This window comes from Oncorhynchus keta, chromosome 14 (genome assembly GCF_023373465.1).
Source record: "Oncorhynchus keta strain PuntledgeMale-10-30-2019 chromosome 14, Oket_V2, whole genome shotgun sequence".
Taxonomy (NCBI): domain Eukaryota; kingdom Metazoa; phylum Chordata; class Actinopteri; order Salmoniformes; family Salmonidae; genus Oncorhynchus; species Oncorhynchus keta.
The window spans coordinates 23,067,940-23,081,351 of NC_068434.1; the positions used below are offsets into that span (position 1 = coordinate 23,067,940).

At 43.6% G+C, this 13,412-nt stretch overlaps 1 protein-coding gene across 3 annotated transcripts in view; it reads right to left on the minus strand.

Moving 5' to 3' along the window:
* ppef2a (protein phosphatase with EF-hand domain 2a) overlaps nt 1–13,412 on the minus strand; it is a 27,040-nt gene continuing 13,628 nt past the window's right edge. For all 3 annotated transcript variants that reach the window (XM_035785126.2, XM_035785125.2, XM_052461342.1), the window contains 8 exons: nt 10,494–10,643; nt 9,909–10,265; nt 8,683–8,868; nt 7,945–8,087; nt 7,743–7,849; nt 3,253–3,419; nt 2,920–3,007; nt 1–2,478 (listed from right to left, as the gene is read on the minus strand). In XM_035785126.2, coding sequence (XP_035641019.1) covers nt 2,225–2,478; nt 2,920–3,007; nt 3,253–3,419; nt 7,743–7,849; nt 7,945–8,087; nt 8,683–8,868; nt 9,909–10,265; nt 10,494–10,643 — 1,452 coding nt within the window. In that variant the 3' untranslated portion in view covers nt 1–2,224. The remainder of the gene's footprint in view (nt 2,479–2,919; nt 3,008–3,252; nt 3,420–7,742; nt 7,850–7,944; nt 8,088–8,682; nt 8,869–9,908; nt 10,266–10,493; nt 10,644–13,412) is intronic.

Sequence of the window (13,412 nt, forward strand, 5' to 3'; positions counted from 1 at the left end):
GACCATGTTTGTATGCGGCTTTATTAACTCAACTATATATTTTTGTTACATTGTTTGCGAACTGTGACACATATTAATTCCAAAATAACATGCAAAACAGGCAACAGCAAAATATCGACAGTACAGGTCAATGGTTTGGACACACCTTCAAGGGTTTTTCTTTATTTTTACTATTTTCTACATTGTATAATAATAGTGAAGACATCAAAACTATGAAATAACACATATGGAATCATGTAGTAACCAAAATAAATGTTATATTTGAGATTCTTCAAAGTAGCCACCCTTTGCCAAGTCCATATTATGGCAGGAACAGCTCAAATAAGAAAAGAAAATTACAGTCCATCATTACTTGAAGACATGAAAGTCAGTCAATGAGGAACATTTCAAGAACTTTGAATGTTTCTTCAATTGCAGTAGCAAAAACCATCAAGTGCTATGTTGAGCTGGCTCTCATGAGGACCGGCACTGGAAAGGAAGACCCAAAGTTACCTCTGCTGCAGAGGATAAGTTCATTAGTGTTAACTGCACCTCAAATTGCAGTTGAAATAAATGCTTCACAGAGTGCAAGTAACAGGCACATTTCAACATCAACTGTTCACTGCATGAATCAGGCCTTCATGGTCAAATTGATGCAAAGCAACCACTACTAAAGGACACCAAGAAGAAGAAGAGACTTGCTTGGGCCAAGAAACACGAGCAATGGACATTAGACCGGTGAAAAGGTGTCCTTTGGTCTGATGAGTAGGTAAATGGACGATCTCCGCATGTCTGGTTCCTACCGTGAAGCATGGAGGAGGAGGTGTGATGGTGTAGAGGTGCTTTGCTGATGACACTGTCAGTGATTTATTTAGAATTTAAGGCACACTTAACCAGCATGGCTACGACAGAATTCGGCAGCAATACGCCATCCCATCTGGTTGGCGCTTAGTGGGACTATCATTTGTTTTCAACAGGACAATGACCCAACAGACCTCCAGGCTGTGTAAGGGATATCTGACCAAGAAGGAGAGTGATGGGAGTACTGCATCAGATGACCTGGCCTCCACAATCACCCGACCTCAACCCAACTGAGATGGTTTGGGGTGAGTTGGACCACAGAGTGAAGGAAAATCAGCCAACAAGTGCTCAGCATATGTGGGAACTCCTTCAAGACTGCAATCCAGGTGAATCTGGATGAGAGAATACCAAGCGTGTGCAAAGCTGTCATCAAGGCAAAGGGTGGCTACTTTTTGAAGAATCTAAAATATATTATGTATTTTGATTTGTTTAACCCTTTTTTGGTTACTACATGATTCCGTATGTGTTATTTCATAGTTTTGATGTCTTCTCTATTATTCTACAATGTAGAAAATAGTCAAAAAATAAAGAAAAACCTTGCAATGAGTAGGTGTGTCCAAACCTTTGACTGGTACTGTATATATATATTTAACAGTTGGGGCTCAAAACAGGTGGGTCTCTGCCCCACCTTCCCTGAATGACGGGTCGCCACTGGAAAAAACCAATGTCCCCTTGGAGATATATAACCTTACTACCACATCCAGTGGACAGGTTGGCAATGACACGATTCAATCAGTACATTAATAAGAGTTTCACTAAAATGATGGAATGCTTTCCCTATTCTATCACTAAGGCACCAATAACAGTCCGGATCTATTTACATGAATCTGGCAAAAATATAATGTTTTTCATATTTGAACATTTCAAATTATGTGCAAGTCACTCCGCTTGGAAGGACATCAACTATGACAACGTTGTGTATATTTATTGTTGGCCTCTGCATCTGCATACATACTGAATTAATCCAAAACTACATCACTCTGTGGTGTTTTCTTGAACTTCAACCTATGACGAAAATAAAATCCAGCCATACGCTCTAATCACCACAAGGAGATTGTCTGCTATCCACCTTCTAGCCTAATCGACACTGCTGTAACACTCCATAGTCTCAGTGTCTCAATGTGCGTCAATGATCAAAGCAGCTTGTTGGCTTGTTTGTTTGTGCGCTACCTCCATAGCCCCTGAGGTAATAAACAAGCAGTCTCTCTTACATTCTCTCTCTCCATACGGAACTTCTCCCACTAGTAGTAGTTTGTTGGTCTTGAGTGGATAGTGTCTGTTTTAATTTTTTTTTTTACTCAAACTACTACATACTTGTTGGGCTTCCCCTCCAGTCCCACTAATCCCTCATATATTGGGCTCCCCCTCCAGTCCAACTAATCCCTCATATATTGGGGTCCCCCTCTAGTTTGGTCAGGTCAGTGGTAGTCCCCATAAACATGCTCTTTCCCCTCTCCAGCCGGCTTTTCTTGTCTGTCAGCCGGAAGGCCTCCATGAACTCATCGATGTCAATGTTGCCGTCCTGGTTGGTGTCTATGGTGACGGACAGGTCCGAGATAGCCTCGTCAGTGATCTCCATCTTTAAGAAGGCACTCAGCAGCTTCCACGTCTGACGGAAGTCCTCCATCGTGATGAACCCTGGAGGGAGGCGAGAGGAGGGGGAGAGAGAGTGAAGGGAGAGACATGATAGAATGGTTGAGAGGAGAGGGAGGAGAGAGGGGAAGGAAAGATGGAGGAGAGGGGAAGGGAGGAGAGATGGAGAGCCAGTGGGATGAGGGGAGAGATAAGTAGCAGGGCTGGCGTCAGTTGGCTGGGTGTGATACTAGAAGACCAGTGGGTTAATCCTAAATCAACCTACTGCTGACGTTAGCTTTAACACCCCACAGACAGACTACAGGGAGGTTGGCCTCAATAAGTACGACATGTGTCTGAGTATACTTACATATGTACGTTTGTAAACTATGCGCCCCAAACAAATAACACAGGTAACCGGTAGTTGACGTCACGTCTTGTGCGATCAAAACATTCACCTGAAGAAACAACACATGGAATGAAGGCGGAGTAAAGGAGTATTGTTACCTGAGTTGTCTAAATCCACTATTCTGAAGATGGTCTCCAAGGTGGCGCGATGGCGGTACAGGGTCTCCAGCAAACCCTGATCGATGTGCTGCATAGGCAATCAAGGGGAGAGTTGTCTGTGAACACCAATTGTTTTCTATGGCATCAGATTTTGAAATAAGAGGTGTGTCATGACATACAAGCTGTGTTCCCACAGAATTCTATATAACCATGTATGCTTGGACAAGACAAACAAACACAATTAGCCTGTTGGGACAGAAGTATGTACATCCACAAGGATTTGATCAGTATCGTCAATATGGATGTTAAATGACAGACGTAACATGCCATTACCTCCATTTGTGGCTCTTTTATGGAAAGTTCCTGGAACCACTCCTGGTAGTCCAACATGCCCCCCGGGGTCTTGCAGGTGGCCAGCTGAAAGCGCAGCATCCTCCAGGGTAGGCCTAGACGCAGCACACTCTCTACCGCCGTAGCCCAGTCATTCAGAGACACCTGCCCTGTGTTGGAGACAGGGAGGAGGGGACTGCTTAACATATACATATACACACATATATACACACACACACACACACACACACACACACACACACACACACACACACACACACACACACACACACACACACACACACACACACACACACACACACACACACACACACACCGGAAGTTTACTTACACTATAGCCAAATAGATGTAAACTCAGTTTTTCACCATTTCTGACATTTAATCCTAATAAAAATTGTCTTAGGTCAGTTAGGATCACCACTTTATATTAAGAATGTGAAATGTCAGAATAATAGTAGAGAGAATGATTTATTTCAGCTTTTATTTCTTTCATCACATTCCCAGTGAGTCAGAAGTTTACATACACTCAATTAGTATGGGTCAAACACTTTGGGTAGCCTTCCACAAGCTTCCCACAATAAATTGGGTGAATTATGGCACATTCCTCCTGACAGAGCTGGTGTAACAGAATCAGGTTTATAGGCCTCCTTGCTCGCAGATGCTTTTTCAGTTCTGCCCTCAACATTTCTATGGGATTGAGGTCAGGGCTTTGTGATGGCCACTCCAATACCTTGACTTTGTTGTCCTTAAGCCATTTTGACACAACTTTGGAAGTATGCTTGGGGTCATTGTCCATTTGGAAGACCCATTTGCGACCAAGCTTTAACTGATGTCTTGAGATGTTGCTTCAATATATCCACTTAACTGTCCTTCTCATGATGCCATCAATTTTGTGAAGTGCACCAGTCCCTCCTGCAGCATAGCAACGCCACAACATGATGCTGCCACCCCTGTGCTTTACGGTTGGGATGTTGTTCTTCGGCTTTTATTTATTTTATTTTTTTATTTTTTTATTTCACCTTTATTTAACCAGGTAGGCTAGTTGAGAACAAGTTCTCATTTGCAACTGCGACCTGGCCAAGATAAAGCATAGCAGTGTGAACAGACAACACAGAGTTACACATGGAGTAAACAATTAGCAAGTCAATAACACAGTAGAAAAAAATGGGCAGTCTATATACAATGTGTGCAAAAGGCATGAGGAGGTAGGCGAATAATACAATTTTGCAGATTAACACTGGAGTGATAAATGATCAGATGGGCATGTACAGGTAGAGATATTGGTGTGCAAAAGAGCAGAAAAGTAAATAAATAAAAACAGTATAAAAACAGTATGGGAATGAGGTAGGTGAAAAAGGGTGAGCTATTTACCTATAGACTATGTACAGCTGCAGCGATCGGTTAGCTGCTCGGATAGCTGATGTTTGAAGTTGGTGAGGGAGATAAAAGTCTCAACTTCAGCGATTTTTGCAATTCGTTCCAGTCACAGGCAGCAGAGTACTGGAACGAAAGGCGGCCAAATGAGGTGTTGGCTTTAGGGATGATCAGTGAGATACACCTGCTGGAGCGCGTGCTACGGATGGGTGTTGCCATCGTGACCAGTGAACTGAGATAAGGCGGAGCTTTACCTAGCATGGACTTGTAAATGACCTGGAGCCAGTGGGTCTGGCGACGAATATGTAGTGAGGGCCAGCCGACTAGAGCATACAAGTCGCAGTGGTGGGTGGTATAAGGTGCTTTAGTGACAAAACGGATGGCACTGTGATAGACTGCATCCAGTTTGCTGAGTAGAGTGTTGGAAGCCATTTTGTAGATGACATCGCCGAAGTCGAGGAGCGGTAGGATAGTCAGTTTTACTAGGGTAAGCTTGGCAGCGTGAGTGAAGGAGGCTTTGTTGCGGAATAGAAAGCCGACTCTGGATTTGATTTTTGATTGGAGATGTTTGATGTGAGTCTGGAAGGAGAGTTTGCAGTCTAGCCAGACACCTAGGTACTTATAGATGTCCACATATTCAAGGTTGGAACCATCCAGGGTGGTGATGCTAGTCGGGCATGCGGGTGCAGGCAGCGATCGGTTGAAAAGCATGCATTTGGTTTTACTCGCGTTTAAGAGCAGTTGGAGGCCACGGAAGGAGTGCTGTATGGCATTGAAGCTCGTTTGGAGGTTTGATAGCACAGTGTCCAATGACGGGCCGAAAGTATATAGAATGGTGTCGTCTGCGTAGAGGTGGATCAGGGAATCGCCCGCAGCAAGAGCAACATCATTGATATATACAGAGAAAAGAGTCGGCCCGAGAATTGAACCCTGTGGCACCCCCATAGAGACTGCCAGAGGACCGGACAGCATGCCCTCTGATTTGACACACTGAACTCTGTCTGCAAAGTAATTGGTGAACCAGGCAAGGCAGTCATCCGAAAAACCGAGGCTGTTGAGTCTGCCGATAAGAATTTGGTGATTGACAGAGTCGAAAGCCTTGGCGAGGTCGATGAAGACGGCTGCACAGTACTGTCTTTTATCGATGGCGGTTATGATATCATTTAGTACCTTGAGTGTGGCTGAGGTGCACCCGTGACCGGCTCGGAAACCAGATTGCACAGCGGAGAAGGTACGGTGGGATTCGAGATGGTCAGTGACCTGTTTGTTGACTTGGCTTTCGAAGACCTTAGATAGGCAGGGCAGGATGGATATAGGTCTATAGCAGTTTGGGTCCAGGGTGTCTCCTCCTTTGAAGAGGGGATGACTGCGGCAGCTTTCCAATCCTTGGGGATCTCAGACGATATGAAAGAGAGGTTGAACAGGCTGGTAATAGGGGTTGCGACAATGGCGGCAGATAGTTTCAGAAATAGCGGGTCCAGATTGTCAAGCCCAGCTGATTTGTACGGGTCCAGGTTTTGCAGCTCTTTCAGAACATCTGCTATCTGGATTTGGGTAAAGGAGAACCTGGAGAGGCTTGGGTGAGGAACTACGGGGCGGAGCTGTTGGCCGAGGTTGGAGTAGCCAGGCGGAAGGCATGGCCAGCCGTTGAGAAGTGCTTATTGAAGTTTTCGATAATCATGGATTTATCGGTGGAGACCGTGTTTCCTAGCCTCAGTGCAGTGGGCAGCTGGGAGGAGGTGCTCTTGTTCTCCATGGACTTCACAGTGTCCCAGAACTTTTTGGAGTTGGAGCTACAGGATGCAAACTTTTGCCTGAAGAAGCTGGCCTTAGCTTTCCTGACTGACTGCGTGTATTGGTTCCTGACTTCCCTGAACAGTTGCATATCACGGGGCTATTCGATGCTATTGCAGTCCGCCACAGGATGTTTTTGTGCTGGTCGAGGGCAGTCAGGTCTGGAGTGAACCAAGGGCTGTATCTGTTCTTGGTTCTGCATTTTTGAACGGAGCATGCTTATCCAAAATGGTGAGGAAGTTACTTTTAAAGAATGACCAGGCATCCTCAACTGACGGGATGAGGTCAATGTCCTTCCAGGATACACGGGCCAGGTCGATTAGAAAGGCCTGCTCACAGAAGTGTTTTAGGGAGCGTTTGACAGTGATGAGGGTGGTCGTTTGACTGCGGCTCCGTGGCGGATACAGGCGATGAGGCAGTGATCGCTGAGATCCTGGTTGAAGACAGCGGAGGTATATTTGGAGGGCCAGTTGGTCAGGATGACGTCTATGAGGGTGCCCTTGTTTACAGAGTTAGGGTTGTACCTGGTGGGTTCCTTGATGATTTGCGTGAGATTGAGGGCATCTAGCTTAGATTGTAGGACTGCCGGGGTGTTAAGCATATCCCAGTTTAGGTCACCTAACAGGACAGACTCTGAAGCTAGATGGGGGCGATCAATTCACAAATGGTGTCCAGGGCACAGCTGGGAGCTGACGGGGGTCGGTAGCAGGCGGCAACAGTGAGAGACTTGTTTCTGGAGAGAGTAATTTTCAAAATTAGTAGTTCAAACTGTTTGGGTATGGACCTGGAAAGTATGACATTACTTTGCAGGCTATCTCTGCAGTAGACTGCGACTCCGCCCCCTTTGGCAGTTCTATCTTGACGGAAGGCTTGCAAGCCTCCCCCTTTTTCCTCCAAACAGAACGGTCATTATGGCCAAACAGTTATATTTTTGTTTCATCAGACCCCAGGACATTTCTCTAAAAAGTACAATCTTTGTCCTCATGTGCAGTTGCAAACCGTAGTCTGTTTTTTTTATGTGGTTTTGAGAGAATGAGAACGAGTTCTCCAACCAGGGCAGGGGGTGGTAGAAAAAAAAGAATCCAAAAGGATTCAAGTAATGTAATTTGATAGACTTAAATTTTATCTGCTAATTTCATAGCTGATCTAATCCCCCCCAAAAAAAAAATAACCCCAAAATAAGAGATATTATATGTCATGAAATATGAGTATAAACAATTAAAGGGTGTAAATTGTATTAAATCACATAAATCTTAATTCTTTGGGGGAATATTTGATCATGGCTATGTCAATTGATACGACACCTGTTTTGTCTTTGTCAAACTCTTGGAAGGCACTGACGAGGTCAGACTTGTGTGCAAACAGCTGTTCCCGCAGGACCTTGAGGGCTGAATGTTCCACCTTCCCCACACTGTAGTCCAGACAGGGAGAACAGATCAAACTCTGTCCACATCAATTTAATAATCTTAATTTTATTAATCTAAATAATTTTCCATTGTAGCTTACTTTTTCCTGAGGGTGAGTTCTCGAGTCATACTGCTAGCCTGGTACTGAATCAAATAAGGCACTAGGTCTGGTCCCAATTTCACGTAGGCCCCTCTGTTGCTGCCCACTTCATAGTAGTTGGAGGCAGAGAACAGGGTGAGGACCTGTTGTACAAATGGTAAACAATACAGAATTACCAAACAGTGAAAAGCAGTGTTTTAGTTTCCAGAAACCTCTGGTACTGCACTTTCAAAGCACACAAATGTAGGCTGACTAAAGCAAGTGAGCAGCAAATGTAGGCTCACCGGAACTGATTACTTGCACCTGCTACTCTTATAGAATATTAGCTCAAAAGTATGGTGGAGCAACTGCTCCCCTCTGCCAAGTGAGATAAGACTTTAGTGTAGGCCTATGTCACGATAGGGCAGTGGGCATAAATGGGACTTAGCATTCAAAATATGCCATTACCAAGGCCAGGAATTGTTCCTGGCCACATGACCTGACTAGGACAAACTTGTGGCCCTAGTTATAGCGTATAAGGAGGGTCTAGAGTGTTTTATGATCCGGTCACGTCTCAGAGTATTGCAGATCTGACATCAGATTTGCCGTTTAGATCATGATGAATATGGTTAAATGGACAGGTGGAAGTGTAATATATCCACACTCCTAGTATGAGACTATGAGAGATGTTTGGATAGAGTCCCTAGTCTTACCCATCTTATGTAATCCCTTAGACACCTTTAGCCTGACTGTTCTCACCCTGCGGTTGTGGCAAAACTCATAGCCATCCTGCTTGCACTCGTGGGAGCGGATGATGAGCTGCATGTTGTGTCTGTCCAGGAAGTCCTGGGTGACGTCTGGCCCCCAGTAGCAGCCTCCTCCTCGCACCTCGTTGGGTATGCAGCCGCTCTGAGACATGGGGTCACTCCACAGTAGGTCCAGAATCTAGTCATATAAATAATACATTGTCAAATTATTAGCATTTTTGTCAGACCCAAGGACTTTACAATAGGCTATCATAAGGAAAACAAAAATGACAGTAAACAGATGACTGGTATAGGGCTATAAGTAGATATAGAGGTGAGAAGACCATGGTTGTATCTCAAATGACACTCTATTCCCTTAACAGTATACTACTTTTAGCTAGTGCTTATATTATATCAGAGTATATACTACATACTGCTGACAATCATTCACCATTTAGGAGACAGCTTTTCCTTAAAATACTGTGATGGATTCAGTTGAATAACTATTGTACTGTAAGACACATTAACCTTCACCATTGAGTTAAAGTGAAGAAAACAAAATGTAGTTGGCTCCTCTTGTAAAATGAGGGTTTGTCCTGAAAAGTGTCTGCTTTTAAAACAGATGGCAAATTGGAAAACAAGATTGTTATTCAGGTTGACGGATTAACGGTCCTCTGTTTTAGTCTGTCTGTGACTAAGTAAGTGACTGTAGGCAGGTTGGCATTTACTGTCATGAGTCTTGCCCTGGAGGCAGCTCTGCAGAGTGGTGACTAACTGGCACAGCCAAAAAGTCATAAAATCTGATTTTAAACCTAACCCTAACCTTAACTCTAACCTTAACCACAGTGTAAACCCTAATGCCTTAAACTAAGATTTTTGTTTTCATTAATTTGTATGATATAGACAATTTTGCAGCTGGTCCATCTAGCGCCTGCAGCACTCCAGGGACCAGGGTTGCCTACCTTTGATCTAGTGGAAACCTCTCAGTTCCGGCTCAAGGGAAAGAATCATGAAAATAAATGTCAATCTGCGACATACACAAACAGAGCATAGAGCACTCCTAGTGCTGAGGTGGTGTTTAACAACCAATCATGAGTAACTGACTGAGTATCGAACCTGTATAGAGCTAAAGGCTAAAGTCGTCAGGTCTCAGACAAGGTTTACTGTTACTCATCACACAGCACAGCTCACCAAACCACCTCTCTAGTCTACAACACATCCCCAGCCGGAATTCCTCACCTGTTTCCACTCCTCTACGGTAGTGTCTGCTGTGTCGGTGGATTCCTGCGACGCTGAGGAGACGGCCAGGTTATTGAGTTCCCCCTGACTATGGCTGAAGCCGCCCTTGATGAAGCCAGACTGCCTCCGCCGCACCTCTATCTCCTCGTCAACGGTCCGGGGGACCCTGCCGGAAAGGTCCTGGAGTGAGCGGCGCTGGAAGCCATCCCGGGGTCCGAAAGAGTTGGCCTTGATCAGGGAGACCCGGCGCTGGTTGTTCTTGGTGCCTGACAGGTCGTCTTCCATGTCCAAGTCCACAGAGGACTGACTCACTGGGTATTGTGTCCTCTTCTTAGGAGGCCTCAGGGCTGACACGTACTGGGAGACGACAGAGAAATAGAGATAGTGAAACGGGGAGGGAGAGAGAACACAAAGGCATTATTTCAATTATATGAAATAATTTATTAACATTTACATCTGTCCTCTTTGTCAGTCCGTGGAAATGGACCGTTTTCCCTTTTCTTCATGTGTTTGTACAGTGTATGTTCCACCATAGTTTTGATTGATTGATAGAAACTACATTTGTCTAGAGAAAGTCTCACTTACTTTGTGTCTGTCCACTCTGGCTATGAGGCAGAGGTCCGTGGTGTTGGAGATGCCCCCATGCAGGATCAACACTTTCTGATCGATGACTGTTGCCAGGGGCAACCAGCTGAAGATCTTCTGAAGCAGCTTTAGGATCCTCTTGCCGTGCATCTGAGGACAAGGGAAATTAACTACAATTATAATTCATCACTGCATTGTTGAATAGATGAGACGAGTGTGACATTTTGTCCCTATATGTGCCAGCAAATTTGGGAATTGTGTTTAAAAAATGTATGTCAAGCTGATCTGGCTTTTAAACCAGTGTAAACAAATAATCACTTTAGCTGTACTGTTTTGATGCATGTTTAGAATCTGGGTAAAGATCCAAGAGTGCATTGCTGCGTGGGCGTAAGTACAGTAAAGCCACTGATCATCCTGACTCGCTGTAACCTGTAACCGGCACATTGAGAGAACACTGATGACCTTAAGTCATCTTGTTTAGCAACCTCTTAATCCTTTAACTGGACGTTACGAGTCAGTGAGTGACCCACATTGAATGTGGAAATACACCCCTTTTAAACTTTGAGCAATGAGCGAGCCAATTGCAGTTTATAGTTGTGATTCCAAGTTATCGAAGTATTAAATAAAGATACTATTTAGATAGCAAAGATATTTTCCTGATGTTTTATAAGTAGGATAAAGAGGATTTAATGCCATATGGTCAACAAACTATTCTGAACATCCTGCACATATTTACAGTCCTACATGAGACTGACATCAGACTTCAGTGAGCTTGTGGGCAAGGCCCTAATTTGTGAGTTCTCTGTCACCTGGAGCTGCATGGCAAATGGTTCAGGAACACAAGGATAGGACAATGCCCAAAGACTGGTCAGCCCTTCCTCCTCTGGGGGGCCAAAATGAACAGTTGAAGTTGGAAGTTTACATACACTTAGGTTGGAGTCATTTTGTTGTTTGTGGTTTTTCAACCACTCCACAAATTTCTTGTTAACAAACTATACTTTTAGCAAGTCGGTTAAGACATCTACTTTGTGCATGACACAAGTACTTTTTTCCAACAATTGTTTACAGACATATAATTTCACTTATAATTCAATATATCACAATTCCAGTGGGTCAGAAGTTTACATACACTAAGTTGACTGTGCCTTTAAACAGCTTGGAAAATTCCAGAAAATGATGTCATGGATATTGAAGCTTCTGATAGGCTAATTATCATAATTTGAGTGAATTGTAGGTGTACCTGTGGATGTATTTCAAGGCCTACCTCCGAACTCAGTGCCTCTTTACTTGACATTGTGGGAAAATCAAAAGAAATCAGCCAAGACTTCAGAAAGAAAATTGTAGACCTCCACAAGTCTGGTTCATCCTTGGGAGAAATTTCCAAATGCCTGAAGGTACCACGTTCATCTGTACAAACAATAGTACGCAAGTATAAACACCATGGGACCACTCAGCCGTCATTCCGCTCAGGAAGGAGACACGTTCTGTCTCCTAGAGATTAACGTACTTTGGTGCGAAAAGTGCAAGTCAAACCCAGAAACAACAGCAAAGGACCTTGTGAAGATGCTGGAGGAAACAGGTACAAAATTATCTATATCCACAGTAAAACGAGTCCTATATCGACATAACCTGAAAGGCCGCTCAGCAAGGAAGAAGACACTGCTCCGAAACTGCCATAAAAAAGCCAGACTACGCTTTGCAACTGCACATGAGGACGAAGATCGTACTTTTTCGAGAAATGTCCTCTGGTCTGATGAAACAAAAATAGACCATAATGACCATCGTTATGTTTGGAGGAAAATGGAGGAGGCTTGCAAACAGAAGAACAACATCCCAGCCGTGAAGCACAGGGGTGGCAGCATCATGTTGTGGGGGTGCTATGCTGCAGGAGGGACTGGTGCACTTCACAAAATTGATGGCATCATGAGGAGGGACAGTTAAGTGGATATATTGAAACAACATCTCAAGACATCAGTAAGGAAGTTAAAGCTTGGTCGCAAATGGGTCTTCCAAATGGACAATGACCCCAAGCATACTTCCAAAATGGCAAAATGGCTTAAGGACAAAAAAGTCAAGGTATTGGAGTGGCCATCACAAAGCCCTGACCTCAATCCTATTGAAAATGTGTGGGCAGAACTGAAAAAGTGTCTGCGAGCAAGGAGGCCTACAAACCTTACTCAGTTACACCAGCTCTGTCAAGAGGAATGGGCCAAAATCCACCCAATTTATTGTGGGAAGCTTGTGGAAGGCTACCCGAAAAGTTTGACCCAAGTTAAACAATTTAAAGGCAATGCTACCAAATACTAATTGAGTGTATGTAAACTATTGACCCACTGAGAATGGGATGAAAGAAATAAAAGCTGAAATAATTCATTCTCTCTACTATTATTCTGACATTTCATATTTTTAAAATAAAGTAGTGATCCTAACTGAGCTAAGACAGGGAATCATTTTTACTAGGATTAAATGTCAGGAATTGTGAAAAACTGAGTTTAAATGTATTTGGCTAAGGTGTAAGTAAACTTCTGACTTCAACTGTGTCTATCTGGTACAGTATCCAGAACATTGAATGTGATAGAATATTACTATAGTATCCATGTATAGTTTCTATCTGAAACTTGTTCACTGAGGATACCTATGATGCTATCTACATACAGTACCAGTCAAAAGTTGGACACAACTACTCATTCAAGGGTTTTTGTTTTTGTTTAACTATTTTTTACATTGTAGAATAATAGTGAAGACATCAAAACTATGAAATTACACATATGCAATCATGTAGTAACCAAAAAAGTGTTAAACAAATCAAAATATATTTTAGATTATTCAATGTAGCCACCTTTTGCCTTGATGACAGCTTTGCAAACTCTTGGCATTCTCTCAACCAGCTTCACGAGGAATGCTTTTCCAACAGTCTTG